This window comes from Diaphorina citri, unplaced genomic scaffold, assembly GCF_000475195.1.
Source record: "Diaphorina citri unplaced genomic scaffold, Diaci psyllid genome assembly version 1.1 scaffold2387, whole genome shotgun sequence".
NCBI lineage: Eukaryota > Metazoa > Arthropoda > Insecta > Hemiptera > Psyllidae > Diaphorina > Diaphorina citri.
In genome coordinates, this window is record NW_007379811.1 from 1 (window position 1) to 24,144 (window position 24,144).

Here is a 24,144-nt window from a genome sequence, read left to right on the forward strand (position 1 = left end):
AAAGGACAGGCTCCTTCCCAAGGGAAGTAGACTTGAAACCAGTGGTGGCGAGTGAGGAAGTCCCAGAGAAAGTGAGTGTAGAGATAGAAGAGGTTGTCGTGAAAGATGACAAAGGTGGTAAGCGAGTAAAGCGAGTGAAAAAGGTGCGAAAAACAAGTAAGGCCGGGCAAGAAGAAGTGATCACTTTGGAAGAGCCCGAAGTAGTTGAACAACCCAAACCCGGTGTCGGAGTGCAATACCAGACTCCGGAGAAAGTAACAACAAGCACAAAGGAAGAGTACACAACTGACGATCAAGGTCGAAAGGTTGTGAAAAGAAAGAAAGTGATTAAAAAGGTGAAACGAGGAAAGGAAGAAGTGATTGAGGAACCCGAAACTGTAGAACTTGTAGAGGACGATAAACTTCCCATCGAAGAATTAGCTGCACCTTCATCGGACGAGGTTCCCGAACAGGTGAAAACCGAAACTCAGGTAACCATCACGCAAGATGGACGCGGAAAGAAATCCGTAAAAAGAAGGAAGGTAGTGAAGAAAACGGTTGACGGGAAAGAGGAAGTCGTGAGTGTTGTCGAACCATTGACAACCGAAATTCCGGAAGAAACGTGCGAACCGTTTGTTACCGAACAAGCTCCGGAAGTCCGGAACGTACAGGAAACACTGACGAAAGACAAAGGCAAACGTTACAAAACTCGCAAAGAGGTCGTCAAAACGAAAGACAACCTGAAAGAGGAAATCTTTGTTCGTGAAGAGCCGAAATCCGAAGTGCCCGTAACTGAAAAACTCGACAAACTACCTGACGAAGTAACAACCGAGGTCCAAGAAGTTATAACTCGCGACAAGGACGGCAAAAAGGTTCTGAAGCGGACAAAGAAAACGAAACGCGTACGGGGCGATCGTGTTGAAACGGTCGAGTCACCGGAAATCGTAGAACTACCTGACGAAAGGACAGGCTCTTTCCCAAGGGAAGTAGACTTGAAACCAGTGGTGGCGAGTGAGGAAGTCCCAGAGAAAGTGAGTGTAGAGATAGAAGAGGTTGTCGTGAAAGATGACAAAGGTGGTAAGCGAGTAAAGCGAGTGAAAAAGGTGCGAAAAACAAGTAAGGCCGGGCAAGAAGAAGTGATCACTTTGGAAGAGCCCGAAGTAGTTGAACAACCCAAACCCGGTGTCGGAGTGCAATACCAGACTCCGGAGAAAGTAACAACAAGCACAAAGGAAGAGTACACAACTGACGATCAAGGTCGAAAGGTTGTGAAACGAAAGAAAGTGATTAAAAAGGTGAAACGAGGAAAGGAAGAAGTGATTGAGGAACCCGAAACTGTAGAACTTGTAGAGGACGATAAACTTCCCATCGAAGAATTAGCTGCACCTTCATCGGACGAGGTTCCCGAACAGGTAAAAACCGAAACTCAGGTAACCATCACGCAAGATGGACGCGGAAAGAAATCCGTAAAAAGAAGGAAGGTAGTGAAGAAAACGGTTGACGGGAAAGAGGAAGTCGTGAGTGTTGTCGAACCATTGACAACCGAAATTCCGGAAGAAACGTGCGAACCGTTTGTTACCGAACAAGCTCCGGAAGTCCGGAACGTACAGGAAACACTGACGAAAGACAAAGGCAAACGTTACAAAACTCGCAAAGAGGTCGTCAAAACGAAAGACAACCTGAAAGAGGAAATCTTTGTTCGTGAAGAGCCGAAATCCGAAGTGCCCGTAACTGAAAAACTCGACAAACTACCTGACGAAGTAACAACCGAGGTCCAAGAAGTTATAACTCGCGACAAGGACGGCAAAAAGGTTCTGAAGCGGACAAAGAAAACGAAACGCGTACGGGGCGATCGTGTTGAAACGGTCGAGTCACCGGAAATCGTAGAACTACCTGACGAAAGGACAGGCTCTTTCCCAAGGGAAGTAGACTTGAAACCAGTGGTGGCGAGTGAGGAAGTCCCAGAGAAAGTGAGTGTAGAGATAGAAGAGGTTGTCGTGAAAGATGACAAAGGTGGTAAGCGAGTAAAGCGAGTGAAAAAGGTGCGAAAAACAAGTAAGGCCGGGCAAGAAGAAGTGATCACTTTGGAAGAGCCCGAAGTAGTTGAACAACCCAAACCCGGTGTCGGAGTGCAATACCAGACTCCGGAGAAAGTAACAACAAGCACAAAGGAAGAGTACACAACTGACGATCAAGGTCGAAAGGTTGTGAAACGAAAGAAAGTGATTAAAAAGGTGAAACGAGGAAAGGAAGAAGTGATTGAGGAACCCGAAACTGTAGAACTTGTAGAGGACGATAAACTTCCCATCGAAGAATTAGCTGCACCTTCATCGGACGAGGTTCCCGAACAGGTAAAAACCGAAACTCAGGTAACCATCACGCAAGATGGACGCGGAAAGAAATCCGTAAAAAGAAGGAAGGTAGTGAAGAAAACGGTTGACGGGAAAGAGGAAGTCGTGAGTGTTGTCGAACCATTGACAACCGAAATTCCGGAAGAAACGTGCGAACCGTTTGTTACCGAACAAGCTCCGGAAGTCCGGAACGTACAGGAAACACTGACGAAAGACAAAGGCAAACGTTACAAAACTCGCAAAGAGGTCGTCAAAACGAAAGACAACCTGAAAGAGGAAATCTTTGTTCGTGAAGAGCCGAAATCCGAAGTGCCCGTAACTGAAAAACTCGACAAACTACCTGACGAAGTAACAACCGAGGTCCAAGAAGTTATAACTCGCGACAAGGACGGCAAAAAGGTTCTGAAGCGGACAAAGAAAACGAAACGCGTACGGGGCGATCGTGTTGAAACGGTCGAGTCACCGGAAATCGTAGAACTACCTGACGAAAGGACAGGCTCTTTCCCAAGGGAAGTAGACTTGAAACCAGTGGTGGCGAGTGAGGAAGTCCCAGAGAAAGTGAGTGTAGAGATAGAAGAGGTTGTCGTGAAAGATGACAAAGGTGGTAAGCGAGTAAAGCGAGTGAAAAAGGTGCGAAAAACAAGTAAGGCCGGGCAAGAAGAAGTGATCACTTTGGAAGAGCCCGAAGTAGTTGAACAACCCAAACCCGGTGTCGGAGTGCAATACCAGACTCCGGAGAAAGTAACAACAAGCACAAAGGAAGAGTACACAACTGACGATCAAGGTCGAAAGGTTGTGAAACGAAAGAAAGTGATTAAAAAGGTGAAACGAGGAAAGGAAGAAGTGATTGAGGAACCCGAAACTGTAGAACTTGTAGAGGACGATAAACTTCCCATCGAAGAATTAGCTGCACCTTCATCGGACGAGGTTCCCGAACAGGTAAAAACCGAAACTCAGGTAACCATCACGCAAGATGGACGCGGAAAGAAATCCGTAAAAAGAAGGAAGGTAGTGAAGAAAACGGTTGACGGGAAAGAGGAAGTCGTGAGTGTTGTCGAACCATTGACAACCGAAATTCCGGAAGAAACGTGCGAACCGTTTGTTACCGAACAAGCTCCGGAAGTCCGGAACGTACAGGAAACACTGACGAAAGACAAAGGCAAACGTTACAAAACTCGCAAAGAGGTCGTCAAAACGAAAGACAACCTGAAAGAGGAAATCTTTGTTCGTGAAGAGCCGAAATCCGAAGTGCCCGTAACTGAAAAACTCGACAAACTACCTGACGAAGTAACAACCGAGGTCCAAGAAGTTATAACTCGCGACAAGGACGGCAAAAAGGTTCTGAAGCGGACAAAGAAAACGAAACGCGTACGGGGCGATCGTGTTGAAACGGTCGAGTCACCGGAAATCGTAGAACTACCTGACGAAAGGACAGGCTCTTTCCCAAGGGAAGTAGACTTGAAACCAGTGGTGGCGAGTGAGGAAGTCCCAGAGAAAGTGAGTGTAGAGATAGAAGAGGTTGTCGTGAAAGATGACAAAGGTGGTAAGCGAGTAAAGCGAGTGAAAAAGGTGCGAAAAACAAGTAAGGCCGGGCAAGAAGAAGTGATCACTTTGGAAGAGCCCGAAGTAGTTGAACAACCCAAACCCGGTGTCGGAGTGCAATACCAGACTCCGGAGAAAGTAACAACAAGCACAAAGGAAGAGTACACAACTGACGATCAAGGTCGAAAGGTTGTGAAACGAAAGAAAGTGATTAAAAAGGTGAAACGAGGAAAGGAAGAAGTGATTGAGGAACCCGAAACTGTAGAACTTGTAGAGGACGATAAACTTCCCATCGAAGAATTAGCTGCACCTTCATCGGACGAGGTTCCCGAACAGGTAAAAACCGAAACTCAGGTAACCATCACGCAAGATGGACGCGGAAAGAAATCCGTAAAAAGAAGGAAGGTAGTGAAGAAAACGGTTGACGGGAAAGAGGAAGTCGTGAGTGTTGTCGAACCATTGACAACCGAAATTCCGGAAGAAACGTGCGAACCGTTTGTTACCGAACAAGCTCCGGAAGTCCGGAACGTACAGGAAACACTGACGAAAGACAAAGGCAAACGTTACAAAACTCGCAAAGAGGTCGTCAAAACGAAAGACAACCTGAAAGAGGAAATCTTTGTTCGTGAAGAGCCGAAATCCGAAGTGCCCGTAACTGAAAAACTCGACAAACTACCTGACGAAGTAACAACCGAGGTCCAAGAAGTTATAACTCGCGACAAGGACGGCAAAAAGGTTCTGAAGCGGACAAAGAAAACGAAACGCGTACGGGGCGATCGTGTTGAAACGGTCGAGTCACCGGAAATCGTAGAACTACCTGACGAAAGGACAGGCTCTTTCCCAAGGGAAGTAGACTTGAAACCAGTGGTGGCGAGTGAGGAAGTCCCAGAGAAAGTGAGTGTAGAGATAGAAGAGGTTGTCGTGAAAGATGACAAAGGTGGTAAGCGAGTAAAGCGAGTGAAAAAGGTGCGAAAAACAAGTAAGGCCGGGCAAGAAGAAGTGATCACTTTGGAAGAGCCCGAAGTAGTTGAACAACCCAAACCCGGTGTCGGAGTGCAATACCAGACTCCGGAGAAAGTAACAACAAGCACAAAGGAAGAGTACACAACTGACGATCAAGGTCGAAAGGTTGTGAAACGAAAGAAAGTGATTAAAAAGGTGAAACGAGGAAAGGAAGAAGTGATTGAGGAACCCGAAACTGTAGAACTTGTAGAGGACGATAAACTTCCCATCGAAGAATTAGCTGCACCTTCATCGGACGAGGTTCCCGAACAGGTAAAAACCGAAACTCAGGTAACCATCACGCAAGATGGACGCGGAAAGAAATCCGTAAAAAGAAGGAAGGTAGTGAAGAAAACGGTTGACGGGAAAGAGGAAGTCGTGAGTGTTGTCGAACCATTGACAACCGAAATTCCGGAAGAAACGTGCGAACCGTTTGTTACCGAACAAGCTCCGGAAGTCCGGAACGTACAGGAAACACTGACGAAAGACAAAGGCAAACGTTACAAAACTCGCAAAGAGGTCGTCAAAACGAAAGACAACCTGAAAGAGGAAATCTTTGTTCGTGAAGAGCCGAAATCCGAAGTGCCCGTAACTGAAAAACTCGACAAACTACCTGACGAAGTAACAACCGAGGTCCAAGAAGTTATAACTCGCGACAAGGACGGCAAAAAGGTTCTGAAGCGGACAAAGAAAACGAAACGCGTACGGGGCGATCGTGTTGAAACGGTCGAGTCACCGGAAATCGTAGAACTACCTGACGAAAGGACAGGCTCTTTCCCAAGGGAAGTAGACTTGAAACCAGTGGTGGCGAGTGAGGAAGTCCCAGAGAAAGTGAGTGTAGAGATAGAAGAGGTTGTCGTGAAAGATGACAAAGGTGGTAAGCGAGTAAAGCGAGTGAAAAAGGTGCGAAAAACAAGTAAGGCCGGGCAAGAAGAAGTGATCACTTTGGAAGAGCCCGAAGTAGTTGAACAACCCAAACCCGGTGTCGGAGTGCAATACCAGACTCCGGAGAAAGTAACAACAAGCACAAAGGAAGAGTACACAACTGACGATCAAGGTCGAAAGGTTGTGAAACGAAAGAAAGTGATTAAAAAGGTGAAACGAGGAAAGGAAGAAGTGATTGAGGAACCTGAGACCTCAGAAGTCGTAGATGATTCAGCACTTCCTTTAGACACAACCTTTTTCAGTGATGAGAAGATAGAGGAACCTGAACCTATAATTACACAGGACGAGGAAAAATTTAATGTTCCAGAATATTTCACTGAGGTGAAACGAGGAAAGGAAGAAGTGATTGAGGAACCTGAGACCTCAGAAGTCGTAGATGATTCAGCACTTCCTTTAGACACAACCTTCTTCAGTGATGAGAAGATAGAGGAACCTCAACCTATAATTATACAGGACGAGGAAAAATTTAATGTTCCAGAATATTTCACTATTTCGCAACCTGAATTGCCTGAAAATGCCACCGAACTTGAGAAAGCTAGCTTAGCTATCTCCATATTTAAATCTGCAGAAAAAAAGACAGAGAAAAGGAGGCAATCGTTTGCTGATCGAATAAAATTGGAGGAAGAACAAGCAAAACAAGAAAATTCATTCAAACCAAAAGAAGTGGTCATTCTTCAGAAAGTTCCGAAAACAAAGAAAAAGGTTATCCCTGAAGGGGATGTTCCTGTCCCAATTGATGGCCTGGAAATAACAGACTCTCCTGCAGATGTTGTTGAAACTCGTATATCCATATCTCAAGACGATAAAGGAAAACGTGTCTTTGAGAGGACGAGAGTTGTTAAGAAAATAGAAGATGGAATACTCAAAGTGGTAAATATTATAGAGCCATTTGTAGAAGAATTGCCAGAAGAAAAAACGGAACCTTTCGTCACGGAAAAAGCTCCCCAAGCTCGTGTTATTACTGAGATTGAGAAACAAGCAGAGGGGAAAAAGGTTAGCACTAGAAAAACAGTTGTGAAAAAATTGTCATCTGGGAAAGAAGAGATAATAGTAAAAGATCAACCTATAGTTAAAGAAATACTTACTTCTGCGGATAATGCTTCGGGAGTAGTAACTACTAAAGTCGAGGAAGTCATAATAGAGGATAAAAACGGGAAAATGAAAGTTAAGCGTGAAAAGAAAATTAAACTTGAAAAAGAAGGTAAGGAAGAGTATTACGTTCGAGAACCTGTTGTTGAAGAACTTACAAATGATCAAGCGGAAACCTATTTCGACGATGAAAACTCAAAACCAATCTTATTAGAATTTTCTCCTGAAAAAATATGTATTGAAGAAATCAAAACAATTACGACTGATAAAGGAAAACCTGTCATACGGAAAGATAAAATAATAAAAAAGACTTTAGGGGGTGAAGAAGAGATTTCTGTTTTAGATAGACCGGAAATTGTTGAAATCTTCGAATCAGATCTTGATGAAGATATTCCAGAAAAAGAGTCAGTTGAAATTCAAGAAGTATTTTCCACAGATGATAAAGGAAGAATACATACAAAAAAGAAGAAAGTAATAAAAAAATTGAAAAGAGGTCAAGAGGAAGTAACTGTTATTGAAGAGCCAGATGACGATAAAACTCAGTTGGACAATGCATTAGAAGATAGCGTAGAGGTCACTGAACTTCCTTCATCCAAGTCTGGATCAGTCCCCATTGATGAAAAATCTGAAACTATATCCCTTAAGAAGACTAAAAGAACTCTCAGACCATCTGTAGAAAATGAATTAGAAAAAGTTATTCTTAAACCAGTCAAAAAAGACAAACCTTCAAGTTTAGACGATGATATCACCGAACCCGATAAAGTAGATTTGAAACGATTGGACTCCTCCCTTTCTGAAGATCTACCTGAGAAATCTGGTTTATTGGAAACAGACACTTCTATCCCAGCAGATAAAACAGACAGAAAGAAAAAACGTGCCAGTCGGTGGGCCAAGTCTGACCAAGAAGAAATTACACCAAAGGAAAAATACGAAGAATCAATAACTATACCTCAAGACAAAATCACTCCTTCACAAGAGCAACCAATGGAAGGTATTGATGCAAGAAAAACTAAACCTGTCGAAGAGGACGTGTCAGGTGGTAATATCAAATCTTTAGATAGTACAGAAAGTTTCGATTTTGAAAAAGAGTCATCTCAAGCAGACACTGATCAACCAAAAGAAGAAAAAACTAAAAGAAAGAAAAAGATACCAAAAAAGCATTTAGAAGAAACCCCAATGGAAGATTATGAAATAGAGCCATCTCCTGCGGAAACTGATCAACAAAATGAAGAAAAAACCAAAAGAAAGAAAAAGACACCAAAAATGCATTTAGAAGAAACTCCAATTGAAGATCTAGCAGCTGTCAGAGAAAGACTTAAGCCATTCAAACGCGACATTGTCATTACTGAAATAAAAGCAACCAAAGTAAAAACAATACCAGTTTCTGAACTGCCATACTTTGCAACAATAAAATTAAAGAAAGCGCCCAAAAGACCTGAAAAAGAAATCAAGAGTGTTGAATTACAGAAAGTACTTCTGAAAAGTAGAATTGTAAGGTTCGACTATCCTCCAAGTCCTTATTATTGCGTGTATACAGATCTACCCGAAATCTTCATTGACAATGGTATATTGTCTCGTAACTACGAAGAAGCTCAGAAAATTAAGAAAACAAAGAGAAGGAAATTCAAACCAACTCCTGTTGAACTGCAGGAGCTTGAAAAGTTCGAGCCTTCGGAGGATTTACCTCTACGAAAAGAAAAGCCAGTACCAGAAGATGTTACAAAACCGAGAGATAAACCGGAAAAAGTACAGCCTGAAGAAACTGAGCCACGCAAATTAGTAATGGGCAAAGGAAAGATTCCTCAAGAGGAAGACGATGAAGAGAAGGTTACTCTTAAAAAGATTCCGCGAAAACCAAGCGAAAAAGAAGAACCTCTCCCAGAGAAGGTGGAGAAACCTACTCTTGGAAAACCTCTTCGATCTGAACCTGAAGATGACGAATCTTACAAGTTGAAACCACTGAAACCACTTCCCACTGGTGAATCCCCTGAAATACCAGCTCCAGAAGAAACGGAAGCACCAGTGCCTACAGATAAAAAAGAAGCCCCTAAGAAAAGACCCGGTCGATGGGGCAAACCAGAAAAAGAAGAAGAACTCCCAGAAGACAAGAAATTGATCTTAGGGAAACCAAAGGAAAAACCTGATGAAGAAGAGGACGATATCAAACTAAAATACAAGCAAGGTCCACGAGAAGAAGAACAACCTGAGCCTATCAAATTGAAACCTTTCAAGAAAGATAAACCTGAGGATGAAACAAAACCAAAAGAACCAAGTGTAGGTAAACCTAAACCGTTTGATTATGAGAGAGAGGAAGAAGAAATTAAACCCAAAGAATTTGAAGGTCCTGACGACAAGAAAGTCAAAAAGAAAAAGAAACCCAAATCTTCACATGTAAAAGAGGAAAGTGATGATATAGAAAAACCCGAAGACAAACCAGAAAAAAATGAAGAAATCCAAGAAGAGTTGCCACAGCCTGATGATATTGTCAAAGATGACGTGAAAGATGAAGGTATTGAATCTGAAGAATTAGTTGTTGGAGGTGAAAAAATAAGAAAGAAAAAGAAACCGAAAACAGAAGAAAAAGTTGATGACGTTGAAGAATTAACTCATTTCGAAGAAAAACCAAAGGAAGTAGGAGATGAGATATTGAAGGATAAGCCCAAAAAGAAGAAAAAACCCAAGGTTGATGAAGCTCCCTCTGAGGATCTAGCTTCAGCGAGAGATCGACTAAAACATTTGAAGCAAGATTTGGTTATAACTGAGGTCAAACCAACCAAAGTAAAAACAATACCCGTCTCTGATCTACCATCTTTTGCATCGTTGAAATTGAAGAAGGCTCCAAAAAGACCTGAAAAAGAAATAAAGAGTGTTGAGGTACCAAAAGTACTTCTGAAAAGTAGAATTGTAAGGTTCGACTATCCTCCAAGTCCTTATTATTGCGTGTATACAGATCTACCCGAAATCTTCATTGACAATGGTATATTGTCTCGTAACTACGAAGAAGCTCAGAAAATTAAGAAAACAAAAAGAAGGAAATTCAAACCAACTCCTGTTGAACTTCAGGAGCTTGAAAAGTTCGAGCCTTCGGAGGATTTACCTCTACGAAAAGAAAAGCCAGTACCAGAAGATGTTAAAAAACCGAGGGACAAACCGGAAAAAGTACAACCTGAAGAAACTGAGCCACGTAAATTAGTAATGGGCAAAGGAAAGATTCCTCAAGAGGAAGACGATCAAGAGAAGGTTACTCTTAAAAAGATTCCGCGAAAACCAAGCGAAAAAGAAGAACCTCTCCCAGAGAAGGTGGAGAAACCTACTCTTGGAAAACCTCTTCGATCTGAACCTGAAGATGACGAATCTTACAAGTTGAAACCACTGAAACCACTTCCCACTGGTGAATCCCCTGAAATACCAGCTCCAGAAGAAACGGAAGCACCAGTGCCTACAGATAAAAAAGAAGCCCCTAAGAAAAGACCCGGTCGATGGGGCAAACCAGAAAAAGAAGAAGAACTCCCAGAAGACAAGAAATTGATCTTAGGGAAACCAAAGGAAAAACCTGATGAAGAAGAGGACGATATCAAACTAAAATACAAGCAAGGTCCACGAGAAGAAGTACAACCTGAGCCTATCAAATTGAAACCTTTCAAGAAAGATAAACCTGAGGATGAAACAAAACCAAAAGAACCAAGTGTAGGTAAACCTAAACCGTTTGATTATGAGAGAGAGGAAGAAGAAATTAAACCCAAAGAATTTGAAGGTCCTGACGACAAGAAAGTCAAAAAGAAAAAGAAACCCAAATCTTCACATGTAAAAGAGGAAAGTGATGATATAGAAAAACCCGAAGACAAACCAGAAAAAAATGAAGAAATCCAAGAAGAGTTGCCACAGCCTGATGATATTGTCAAAGATGACGTGAAAGATGAAGGTATTGAATCTGAAGAATTAGTTGTTGGAGGTGAAAAAATAAGAAAGAAAAAGAAACCGAAAACAGAAGAAAAAGTTGATGACGTTGAAGAATTAACTCATTTCGAAGAAAAACCAAAGGAAGTAGGAGATGAGATATTGAAGGATAAGCCCAAAAAGAAGAAAAAACCCAAGGTTGATGAAGCTCCCTCTGAGGATCTAGCTTCAGCGAGAGATCGACTAAAACATTTGAAGCAAGATTTGGTTATAACTGAGGTCAAACCAACCAAAGTAAAAACAATACCCGTCTCTGATCTACCATCTTTTGCAACGATGAAACTGAAAAAGGCTCCAAAAAGACCTGAAAAAGAAATAAAGAGTGTTGAGGTACCAAAAGTACTTCTGAAGAGTAGAATTGTAAGGTTCGACTATCCTCCAAGTCCTTATTATTGCGTGTATACAGATCTACCCGAAATCTTCATTGACAATGGTATATTGTCTCGTAACTACGAAGAAGCTCAGAAAATTAAGAAAACAAAGAGAAGGAAATTCAAACCAACTCCTGTTGAACTGCAGGAGCTTGAAAAGTTCGAGCCTTCGGAGGATTTACCTCTACGAAAAGAAAAGCCAGTACCAGAAGATGTTACAAAACCGAGAGATAAACCGGAAAAAGTACAGCCTGAAGAAACTGAGCCACGCAAATTAGTAATGGGCAAAGGAAAGATTCCTCAAGAGGAAGACGATCAAGAGAAGGTTACTCTTAAAAAGATTCCGAGAAAACCAAGCGAAAAAGAAGAATCTCTCCCAGAGAAGGTGGAGAAACCTACTCTTGGAAAACCTCTTCGATCTGAACCTGAAGATGACGAATCTTACAAGTTGAAACCACTGAAACCACTTCCCACTGGTGAATCCCCTGAAATACCAGCTCCAGAAGAAACGGAAGCACCAGTGCCTACAGATAAAAAAGAAGCCCCTAAGAAAAGACCCGGTCGATGGGGCAAACCAGAAAAAGAAGAAGAACTCCCAGAAGACAAGAAATTGATCTTAGGGAAACCAAAGGAAAAACCTGATGAAGAAGAGGACGATATCAAACTAAAATACAAGCAAGGTCCACGAGAAGAAGAACAACCTGAGCCTATCAAATTGAAACCTTTCAAGAAAGATAAACCTGAGGATGAAACAAAACCAAAAGAACCAAGTGTAGGTAAACCTAAACCGTTTGATTATGAGAGAGAGGAAGAAGAAATTAAACCCAAAGAATTTGAAGGTCCTGAAGACAAGAAAGTCAAAAAGAAAAAGAAACCCAAATCTCCACATGTAAAAGAGGAAAGTGAAGAGGTAGAGAAACCCGATGACAAACCAGAAGAAAGTGAGGAAGTTGAGAAAGTAGAGGAAACAGTGACGAAAATTAAAAGAGTGAAAGTGAAGAGAGGTAAAGTTGAGAAAGTTGAGTTTGATATGGCGGAAGTATTGGCACCCCGGTTTATTGAGAAGATACAACCCGTTGTAAGTCATCAAGAACAGCCAGCTCTGTTCACATGTAAGGTAGAGGGTCATCCTCTGCCGACTATGACCTGGCAAAAAGATGGAACCGAGTTGCATGCTACTGAACACTATCTTATAACAACTGTCGAGAGTGTATCCACCTTAGAGATCATCAATCCCACAAAAGAAGATATTGGTGTCTACACATGTAAAGCTACAAACATAGGTGGTGTTGCAACTTGTTCGGCGAATCTGATTGTTTTAGGTATTTGATTACGTGTGATTTTTGTTTAATTTATTTTGCGTTTGAGAGTGATAATTTTATTTATGATATTACGTTTTAATTTGCATACTAATCCTTTTATCCTGATTGAATCTTTTTAAGAGTAACCTTTTTCCAGTCTTTTTGTTTCTACCAGCGTGGGGCGGCGTACCTGTTTACCGCTATTTCAATCCTTTTGATTTTTGTTTCCGTTTTAATTAATGAGTTTTGAGTATTAATATTTGGTTTAGATATGACAATGGTTTCATTCTAAAATTTGGCTTGAAAAAAAATAATAATAATAATAAATGGTACTGGCCGTTGAACGAGCAAAGAATGATAAAATCAGGTATACCTACATAATATCCACCTTAAACAATCATGTGTGCCTTATTAATGTACCTTGTACTTTTCTTTTGCCCATTCTGTTCAACTTTTTCTGACTGTAATTTTGAACTTTTTCCGAGTTGGATTTGAACATGCTTTGCTCTCACAATATTATGCTTTATTACCTAAGTATGTTTATGGATTTCTGGAAAATAGCAACACTTTTTCAACCTTATCAAAGGCATTGTGAAAGTCAACATATTGTGACTTTTTATTGTTATTACTTTTATTATTATTTTTTTATAATCTTTTTTTCAACCAGAAGTAAGTCCATTTTTTCTAGCCCCCGAGTCTTTTCCTTTTATTTCATGCAATAGAAGGAAGAAGAAGACATGTAGGTATATCCTAAAAAAAGTGTATACTTACATTATTTACTCATATTTGCTAATATCCTCCACAGAAAAAGAAGAATCTGGTGAGGCGCCCAAGTTCACCAAACCGCTGAAACCAGTCATAGCGGAAGCCCAGTCTCCTGCCACGTTGAAAGCCACCGTCACAGGTCGGCCTACGCCATCCATCTGTTGGTATCGCGGTAAGGAAGAGATCCTTCCTGACAATGGCCATACGATGGAGTTCAACCCGACTACCGGCGAATGTGTCCTTAGCATATCAGAGGCTACGCCACAGGACGAGGCCGTCTACTCGGTCAAAGCTGTCAATACGTTCGGTCGCGCAGAGTGTAGAGCCAACCTAGTCCTCAGTGAGTATTTGTTGTGTATATTTAACGATAGTTTACCTTTAAGGCCAGCCTGGTTAGCTTGTTTGGTAGCGTGTCTGCCTTGTAAGCGCTAGGCCGCGGGTTCCCGCTCGGGGCGGATTTTATCCTGAACGGATGATGTTCGTTCTCGGAACGGCTGGCTTTCTCCTATCCTGTCTTTCTTCTCTCTTCGATCTCGGGATAATAAGACTTTAGGAGTTACAGCTCCCATCAAACCTCTTACCCATAACTCACCTCTCCTATTTTCTTCACAGGAAAAGCGACCACCATTGACAAGCCGCGCGTCCTAGAAGCTCCCACGATTGTGCGTCCCCTACAAGCTCTCCTGGTACCCAAAGACTCGACCGTCACTCTAGAAGCCGAATATACAGGAACGCCCACGCCGGAAGTGAAATGGTTCAAGAACGGCAAGGAGATTGTCAGTAAGGATATAGAAACCAAGGACAATGTGACCAAACTGGTCATCAAACAGACCACCAAGAAAACGACCGGAAAATATGAAATCCGGGTGGTCAATGAAGCTGGCGAGGCTAGGACTTCGGGATCCGTCACAATCACAGGTAAGTTACCAATTTAGGTCGCGGCAGGGCCGTATCCAGGATTTTTGGCGAGAGTCCAGACACTCCAATTTTTCGGAGCCTGGCATACAGTACAGGAGAAAACATAGGTCGCGGCAGGGCCGTATCCAGGATTTTTGGCGAGAGTCCAGACACTCCAATTTTTCGGAGCCTGGCATACAGTACAGGAGAAAAATTGAGCTCGAGAGGGGGGGGGGATTAAACAAGTCAAACTTACTTGGGATTAAGTTCTTGAATCGCGCTGGGTATCTTATAGTGTAGCTCAATCCTGCGATAATCCGACAATTTAAGTTCAAAGGACTTTAATGAGACATAAAAGGTATCTACATAATTATTATCTCTAATCTAAATTAATACAGAAGTACTTATGCCCGATCTGACCACTACCACTGAGAGTTATGTTAACACACTGTTAATGGTATTCTTTGATGTCATCCATTTGATTTACACTTTAGATTTATTTCTTTAACTCTGGATTAATTAAAAACTCTGTGGTAAGATCAGACATTACTTACTAAGAAGGCGAAAACTACGATTCTATTTGATTTATTTCTTTAACTCTGGATTAATTAAAAACTCTGTGGTAAGATCAGACATTACTTACTAAGAAGGCAAAAACAACGATTCTATTGATTTGGTTTGGTTTTTAGATCGTGAGGAAATCGAGGAGAGTCTACTGAGCGGGGTTCGAGCCCCGAGATTCATTCAGCCACTCCGGCCTCAAATAGTAGCCGAGGCTGAAACTGTCATGATGGATGTCCGTGTGGAGTCGCATCCCACAGCCTCGTTCCAGTGGTTCATTCATTCTGAACCAGTTGTGGTGAGTTCAGCGTCATTTTTACTTCCCTTATCCTATAGGAAGGAAAGTAATGTAATCGGGTCAAATTTTCGATGGTCAGTTTTTAGTGGCAAAACACGCTTTGACTTCCCTTATCCTATAGGAAAGAAAGTAATGTAATCGGGTCAAATTTTCGATGGTCAGTTTTTAGTGGCAAAACACGCTTTGAGGTCCATAGAGCCTGAATCCAAAGTTTCAGCCATTGGTCCCTGTGTGTCTGTCTGTCTGTAAACAAAATATCTCGAGAACAGTTAGAGACTTGAAATTTGGTATGATGGGAGAAAACCAACCGTTCCGAGAAAGAACATTATCCGTTCAGGATAAAATCCGCCCCCGGTAGAAATCCAAAGTTTCAGCCATTGGTCCCTGTGTGTCTGTCTGTCTGTAAACAAAATATCTCGAGAACAGTAAGAGCTAGAGACTTGAAATTTGGTATGATGGGAGAAAACCAACCGTTCCGAGAAAGAACATTATCCGTTCAGGATAAAATCCGCCCCCGGTAGTTTATGAGAGAGAGGAAGAAGAAATTAAACCCAAAGAATTTGAAGGTCCTGACGACAAAGTCAAAAAGAAACCCAAATCTCCACATGTAAAAGAAGAAAGTGAAGATATAGAGAAACCTGAAGACAAACCAGAAAAAAGTGGAGAAATTCAAGAAGAATTGCCACAGCCTGATGAAATTGTAAAAGATGACATCAAAGAAGAGGGTATTGAATCTGAAGAATTAGGTATTGAAGGTGAAAAGAAAATAAGAAAGAAAAAGAAACCGAAAACAGAAGAAAAAGTTGATGACGTTGAAGAATTACATTTCGAAGAAAAACCAGAGGAAGTAGGAGATGAGGTATTGAAGGATAAGCCCAAAAAGAAGAAAATTTTTTAAACACTGCCTAATATTCAATGACCGAATTGCAGGTTACGGGTAAACCCACGCCTCTGGTGACCTGGTCCCACGACGGTACACCTATGAAGGAAGGCAAAGAAGTCACCATCTACCAGGACACAGATGGCCATTTTTTAAACACTGCCTAATATTCAATGACCGAACTGCAGGTTACCGGCAAACCCACGCCTCTGGTGACCTGGTCCCACGACGGTACACCTATGAAGGAAGGCAAAGAAGTCACCATCTACCAGGACACAGATGGCCTGTGTAAGCTGGCCATATCAGAGGTGTTCCCGGAAAATGCCGGCCTGTACTCGTGTACGGCCGTGAATCCTGTGGGTGAGGCCGTGGCTGCTGCAACCTTGGCCGTAGAAGGTAAGAGGGACTTCAACCTCCTAAATAGGTACGGCGAAAGAATTGCTTTTGTATTTGCAGATGCCCTTCAAAGAGAGGATCTGTGAAGCTGTGTAGTGTTATTCACAGAGAGCCAAGTGAAATCTTTGTTTTTATTTAGTTTTCCATGGCTTTGATATGCTATCAAAGCCTCATGATGGGGTTTTATCATCCGAACAGCTCTAGTTGATAACTGAGAAGGTCCTCAAAGAAAGATTTTTTTTTTTTTGTTTTTTGGTGGTGTTGTTTTTCTTTCTTTTTTTTTCTCAAAAATAACAACATTTTTTATTGATTTATTTTCAGCGTACGAATACGTGCCGGATTCCGAGGTTGCCACATCTCTCATGACCGGTCTTAGCATATCTGAAGATGATCTACTAGACAAGGATGCCTTGGACAGGATAGAAGAATTTAGCGCTCCTTGCTTTATCATCCCCCTGGACGATACAGCTCCACTTGAACTGGGAAAACCCAAGAAGTAAGTTACCAATAAAACGGTGTTAAAAGTAGGTTTTATTTCATCGGTGCACCTCTGTGACGGAGTTATCACTTAGGGTCGAATTTTAAAACCGAATTACCTTTTAGAGGCGGTTAGGCTTAGAGTGTTCGGAGAGGTTTTAAGAATTTTTTTTTTTAAACTACTTTCAGTTCCTGTCTTAGTTAGTCAAACTAATGCTGACGATGTTGCTAACACCGAACGAGATAGCCATGATGCAACAAGTCCATCCAATGGGAATGATGTACAACAATCAGAAGATCCAGCATCTGACAGTATAGCAACCATAGCGAGTGATACGAAACACAAGATCTCACGATTGCCCCAGATAGATGAACTATCCATAAAACCCACTATGGATGAATCCAAAGTGAAAATTGTACTGTCTACAAGAACATCCACTGGTAGCTCCAGAACAGATGATAGTTCAAATGATGAAGATGACTTCATGGTGGTGGATAAGGATGATGTTCGAAGCTACAAGAGTAGATCAAGCGATGAGAGTAATGCAAGTAGTATCGAGAAAGAGTATTACATTACGAATCAAGACGACTTTGAAGAGACGAAATCCGAAACAAAAGTTGAGATAAGTGAGCAAGATAAAATCCACAAGGACCCGAACATGCGAAGTATGGTTATCACGAACAAAGCCTATCAGGAATCAAGTAGCACCGAAGATATTGATACGGATATGGAGGAACTTGTGAAAAATCTAAGGCAAATAAAAAACGGTGACAGCAAAGTATTTACCAAGGATAAATCTCCAATCATAGAAGAACCCAAAGTCGTTCACATCATTCCTATCATTAGAACCTACTCCAGTGAACCTCTCATTCAAGAACTTAGTGACGATGCCTCAGATAGTGGGCAAAGTTCCAAAGTATCAACTCAACCTATCATACAAGAGGTGGAAAGTGAAGAAGATGTCAGATCGGAAGATACGATGAAAGAATGTCAAGAGGACAGTCCAGATGAGATGGATAGCTTGGAAATAGAAGTCCGTACCCCTGTACCTCACTTCTATGAAGAAGAAGAAGAAGAAGAAGAAGAAGAAGAAGAAGAAGAAGAGGATGATGCGATTATAGAAAGAGATCCTGAACCTCCTATAGAAGAGGAGTTTGATGAAGATTTTGAATACGGAGAGTATGATGTGGATGATGGCTCCTCCACAGAAGATACGATGAAAGAATGTCAGGAGGACAGTCCAGATGAGATGGATAGCTTGGAAATAGAAGTCCGTACCCCTGTACCTCACATCTATGAAGAAGAAGAAGAGGAGGATGATGAGATTGTAGAAAGAGATCCTGAACCTCCTATAGAAGAGGAGTTTGATGAAGATTTTGAATACGGAGAGTATGATGTGGATGATGGCTCCTCCACAGACCCTGGCTTTGACCTTCTCACCCCTATTGAAGAAAACAGTGAACCCACTACCAGCGCTAGCAAGTCTGCCAGCTGCAAAACAAGCTCAGACGAGAAGACCAGTTCTGATGAGAAATTAGAAATGAAGCATCAAAGCTCCTCTTGTCAGAATGTATCTTACTCCGAGACACACATGCCAGATGATTGTAGAAGTCAAACGTTTCCACGGTCCAAGATAGAAACAGATGCCTTGCCATTCCCCAACACATACTATCCTCTGGAACCCAGGGAGGTAGATCCAGAGCTATTCTTCCAACTCCATACAGTGGATAGTCAGGAGGAGCTACAGGAGTTTCTTCTACTTGAGAGTCAATGTCACACGCATGATGATGGTGGTCTAGCAGCTGCCTTCGTCAAACCCAGCAAGTCAGACAAGTCTTCAGAATACTCAAGAGTTCAAAATTCGGCCCTTACTCTCTCGCTTGCCATGCAGAAGATCCTCGTTCCGAATCCCACCATCGACAAAAAATTGTGGCAGTGAAACACTTTTTTTTGTCAACTCTCAATCCGAAGGTGCTGGTTTTGAATCCCGGCCGATATTTTTCTCCTTTTGTTGATGCCTCACTGGGTCCCGAGTTTTTGTACGGTTAGAACAAGATGTCCCAATTATGGAGCAGTTTTTCGATTGCTTCAAAATAAAAATGGCAATGAAACACTTTTCTTGAGAAAAAAAAAAAAAAAAAAAAAAAAAAAAAAACACTGTATTTAACTGCCAAGGTTTTTGGTGAAGGGGTATAATTTGTAGCAAGGCTAGTCCTGGCCTCCAGGATTGTGGGACCAACCATTTAATGGTCAGAGCTTTAGGCCTTTCCATTAAATGCCTTTTGAGGAGGAGCTTGGTCCAATCTGTTGTTCCAAAGCCAGTGTTTGAAGACTCTTTTGTGAGGAAATATAAGTTTTTTTTACTACTACCTACATTGGTATTTATAACAATGCTTCACTAATAATACTAGTAATAATCCATCACTTTGCTTTCGACTTTTTTCAGAGTTTTCCGCCTTCAATTTCTTCTCTTCTCTTTTGGGTGCCATTTCTAATTCTTCTCTTCTTAAAGAGGTTTAAAACCATACACTCTTTTGCAATTTCTCTTTCACATTTTCTCCTTGATCTAATCAAATTCTTATTTCAAGCTTCTCTTTTAATTTTGCATGGACATGTTTCGGTTACCTTTATCTATCTATGATGTTTTATGACTTTAATGTTTACAACTTTACACATTTCAATCTTTTACTTTAATATGTCTCTCATTTTAGGTACACAACCAACCTCAGTGGTGTGGTGGTTAACGCGTTGGACTTCATGAACCTGAGTTCGAACAACCAATCTCCAAATCCGAAGTCCACCGCACTAACCATTGCCCCAGAGAGTTTGATAAAAATAAAAAGAATATCGTTCTCGAAACCCTAGGTGCTAGGTGTACGATTCGGCTCTGATAGCAAGGCTACGTTTTAATTTGCATACTAATCCTTTTATCCTGATTGAATCTTTTTTAAGAGTAACCTTCTTCCAGTCTTTTTGTTTCTACCAGCGTGGGGCGGCGTACCTGTTTACCGCTATTTCAATCCTTTTGATTTTTGTTTCCGTTTTAATTAATGAGTTTTGAGTATTAATATTTGGTTTAGATATGACAATGTCATATCTTTTTTTATAAATTAAAAATAAAAAAAGATATGACAATGGTTTCATTCTAAAATTTGGCTTGAAAAAAAAAAATAAAATAATAATAATAATAAAAAATGGTACTGGCCGTTGAACGAGCAAAGAATGATAAAATCAGGTATACCTACATAATATCCACCTTAAACAATCATGTGTGCCTTATTAATGTACCTTGTACTTTTCTTTTGCCCATTCTGTTCAACTTTTTCTGACTGTAATTTTGAACTTTTTCCGAGTTGGATTTGAACATGCTTTGCTCTCACAATATTATGCTTTCCATTACCTAAGTATGTTTATGGATTTCTGGAAAATAGCAACACTTTTTCAACCTTATCAAAGGCATTGTGAAAGTCAACATATTGTGACTTTTTATTGTTATTACTTTTATTATTATTTTTTTATAATCTTTTTTTCAACCAGAAGTAAGTCCATTTTTTCTAGCCCCCGAGTCTTTTCCTTTTATTTCATGCAATAGAAGGAAGAAGAAGACATGTAGGTATATCCTAAAAAAAAAGTGTATACTTACATTATTTACTCATATTTGCTAATATCCTCCACAGAAAAAGAAGAATCTGGTGAGGCGCCCAAGTTCACCGTGTATACTTACATTATTTACTCATATTTGCTAATATCCTCCACAGAAAAAGAAGAATCTGGTGAGGCGCCCAAGTTCACCAAACCGCTGAAACCAGTCATAGCGGAAGCCCAGTCTCCTGCCACGTTGAAAGCCACCGTCACAGGTCGGCCTACGCCATCCATCTGTTGGTATCGCGGTAAGGAAGAGATCCTTCCTGACAATGGCCATACGATGGAGTTCAACCCGACTACCGGCGAATGTGTCCTTAGCATATCAGAGGCTACGCCACAGGACGAGGCCGTCTACTCGGTCAAAGCTGTCAATACGTTCGGTCGCGCAGAGTGTAGAGCCAACCTAGTCCTCAGTGAGTATTTGTTGTGTATATTTAACGATAGTTTACCTTTAAGGCCAGCCTGGTTAGCTTGTTTGGTAGCGTGTCTGCCTTGTAAGCGCTAGGCCGCGGGTTCCCGCTCGGGGCGGATTTTATCCTGAACGGATGATGTTCGTTCTCGGAACGGCTGGCTTTCTCCTATCCTGTCTTTCTTCTCTCTTCGGAATCGACGCCCGAGGACGCGGGCGAATATACTGTCGAAGCGTTGAACGAATATGGAGTCGCCAACAGTACGACTGTATTGAGTAAGTTAAATAAACTTGTTAAATATTTTACTTTTCAAATCTTTTTTCTATATAAATTACTTTTCAATTTCATTGCTTCAGGCGAGTGGTTGTTGGGGCTTATATAGGCCGGGTGGAGTTTCGAACTCTTGACGTTCACGCGCCTCCCGGCAAGCTTGATAATATAAGGCGTTTAATACTGTATTTAACTGCCAAGGTTTTTGGTGAAGGGGTATAGTTTGTAGCAAGGCTAGTCCTGGCCTCCAGGATTGTGGGACCAACCATTTAATGGTCAGAACTTTAGGCCTTTCCATTAAAAGCCTTTTGAGGAGTAGCTTGGTCCAATCTGTTGTTCCAAAGCCAGTGTTTGAAGACTCTTTTGTGAGGAAAAAGTTTTTTTTTTACTACTACCTACATTGGTATTTATAACAATGCTTCACTAATAATACTAGTAATAATCCATTATTTTGCTTTCGACTTTTTTCAGAGTTTTCCGCCTTCAATTTCTTCTCTTCTCTTTTGGGTGCCATTTCTAATTCTTCTTAAAGAGGTTTAAAACCATACACTCTTTTGCAATTTCTCTTTCACATTTTCTCCTTGATCTAATCAAATTCTCATTTCAAGCTTCTCTTTGAATTTTGCATGGACATGTTTCGGTTACCTTTATCTATCTATGATGTTTTATGACTTGTATGTTTACAACTGTACACATTTCAATCTTTTACTTTAACATGTCTCTCATTTTAGGTACACAACCAACCTCAGTGGTGTGGTGGTTAACGCGTTGGACTTCGCATAAAATTTCATGAACCTGAGTTCGAACAACCAATCTCCAAATCCGAAGTCCACCGCACTAACCACTGCCCCAGAGAGTTTGATAAAAATAAAAAGAATATCGTTCTCGAAACCCTAGGTGCTAGGTGTACGATTCGGCTCTGATAGCAAGGCTACTGAAGTAGATTGAGGTAGCAATCATAACCTCTTCACTTTCTCCTCTCCAATCTCACCATGATCTGGTACAACTAGTCACAAAAATAAAATAGAATAGAATATACGTAGAATAAACTAGAATAGAATAGAATTTACCTTGTTTATCCTGCTCGAATGAGACCAAAAAGTCCCTTTACCCCAGCAGTTTAAACAAGGTCTCGTGTATTTTATGGGTTTAACAACCCATATCTGATGTCTTGATTGATGTCTCAGTATAAACTAAAAGGTTTATTTTTAGTTATTGTGTTATATTTTGCATTGATTTAAGTAGTTATTTTGATAGCTTTGTGATTTACTCAACCTCATATAATTAGATACTAGTCCCTTTGCGTTGCCCTCCTTACTAATATTTCTTTTTTATATGTGAGCAAACCTCTCTTATTGTGTGAGGAACTGAGTTTCCCACTTTATTTTGTGTCTCTTGTAGACAAAAACTCATTTCGTAGTTTGTTGTCTAGAGCGGCCTGAGCGGCATAGATTATTGTTTGTGTGTTGCTTTAATTTCTGTTTGCATTGTTGCTGTTTTGTTTATTTTTAGCAGTTCAACGTTAACGCTTAACACCCCCAACCGTTTCCGGCCGTCTTTCTCTTGATTGTGTAAGTATTTGGAAATGTCATTTGTACAACTAGTCACAAAAATAAAATAGAATAGAATAGAATATACGTAGAATAAACTAGAATAGAATAGAATGTACCTTGTTTATCCTGCTCGAATGAGACCAAAAATTCCCTTTACCCCAGCAGTTTAAACAAGGTCTCGTGTATTTTATGGGTTTAACAACCCATATCTGATGTCTTGATTGATGTCTCAGTATCTGATGTTCCAACAAAATAGATAAGCTGATGACATCTCTTCATTTCTTGCCTCTCAGTACAGGAGGACAGAACAGGTTGTAAATATGGGAAAGCGTTCAAAGTGTTATGAATGCCGCAGACTGCGTTTCAGTCAAGTAACAGACGTGAAGAACCAAACGTGGTGTCGCGATAGACATAGCGAGAAAATCGGTTTTACCATAAATTATACATATTTACGTACACAGTTCGTCTTTTCTTTGAGATAATAGTGCTTGTTGACCCCACAAAAGCAGACATTAATTTGTTAGTTATTGCTTGTGAGGCTGGACCTTAGGTTAATTTGTGAACCTTAGATTTGTGAGACTGGACCTTAGTGTTACGTACCTAGTTACCTACGTTTCGAGGACAATATTTGACAAGTAAGATAAATGTTTTCTTTTTCAGCCTTTGTTTGAACAAAGCCTTTCTGTTCAAAATACCTTTTGTTAAACGTTTTGAATAGACGGTCTTATCTCACATTGGAAGCGTAGATGCGCGACTTTTAGTAGCGCTTAGTCGCCTGCAAAACCAAAGTTGCGAAAACGATACCGAGTCTATAGAGGGTCCAATGTGAGACAAGCCTAAATTTTCCAAGCATCCCTATAGGTATTTCTTGTTGACCACCTCTGCAGAGACCTTGGTTTTTCTTCTAAAAAGTTGATTTTACATGGCTAAGCAAGCTGTTAAAAGGGGAAAATTACCTTCTTTTTCGTTTGGAGGTGTTTCCACTTTTATGGCTTCCTTACTGACTTTTTTCAAATTTCAATGGTGCAATATGGCTGAAAATGCCCGTGCCTATCTACTGATCTAAAAAACCATTGACCTTGGTTTTTCTTCTAAAAAGTTGATTTTACATGGCTGAGCAAGCTGTTTAAAGGGGAAAATTACCTTCTTTTTCATTTGGAGGTGTTTCCATTTTTATGGCTTCCTTACTGACTTTTTTCAAATTTCAATGGTGCAATATGGCTGAAAATGCCCGTGCCTATCTACTGATCTAAAAAACCAAGGTTTCCATATGGTGGTGCATATGCATTGTTCATTAATGTGCATGTGTTTTGTGTCTATGGTTTGACTTGAATATGCTACAGCCAGGGCCTAGGAAATAATGTGGGGCCGGGTTTTAGAAAAGCAAGAGCAAGCACCTTTGGCGAAAACCAACTCACGATTGAAAATTCAAAGTAGGTAACATTTTTCCATTG

General features: G+C 40.9%; 1 protein-coding gene across 1 annotated transcript in view; it reads left to right on the plus strand.

Moving 5' to 3' along the window:
- Positions 1-5: 5 nt before the first annotated feature.
- Positions 6-24,144, plus strand: part of LOC103518851 (titin) — a gene marked incomplete at both ends in the record, with an annotated part of 44,739 nt that continues 20,600 nt past the window's right edge. The window contains 11 exons of the mRNA XM_026830535.1: positions 6-12,558; positions 13,343-13,642; positions 13,915-14,220; positions 14,889-15,058; positions 15,989-16,057; positions 16,127-16,334; positions 16,656-16,832; positions 17,013-17,849; positions 17,958-18,690; positions 19,524-19,636; positions 20,490-20,854. Coding sequence (XP_026686336.1) covers positions 6-12,558; positions 13,343-13,642; positions 13,915-14,220; positions 14,889-15,058; positions 15,989-16,057; positions 16,127-16,334; positions 16,656-16,832; positions 17,013-17,849; positions 17,958-18,690; positions 19,524-19,636; positions 20,490-20,854 — 15,831 coding nt within the window. The remainder of the gene's footprint in view (positions 12,559-13,342; positions 13,643-13,914; positions 14,221-14,888; positions 15,059-15,988; positions 16,058-16,126; positions 16,335-16,655; positions 16,833-17,012; positions 17,850-17,957; positions 18,691-19,523; positions 19,637-20,489; positions 20,855-24,144) is intronic.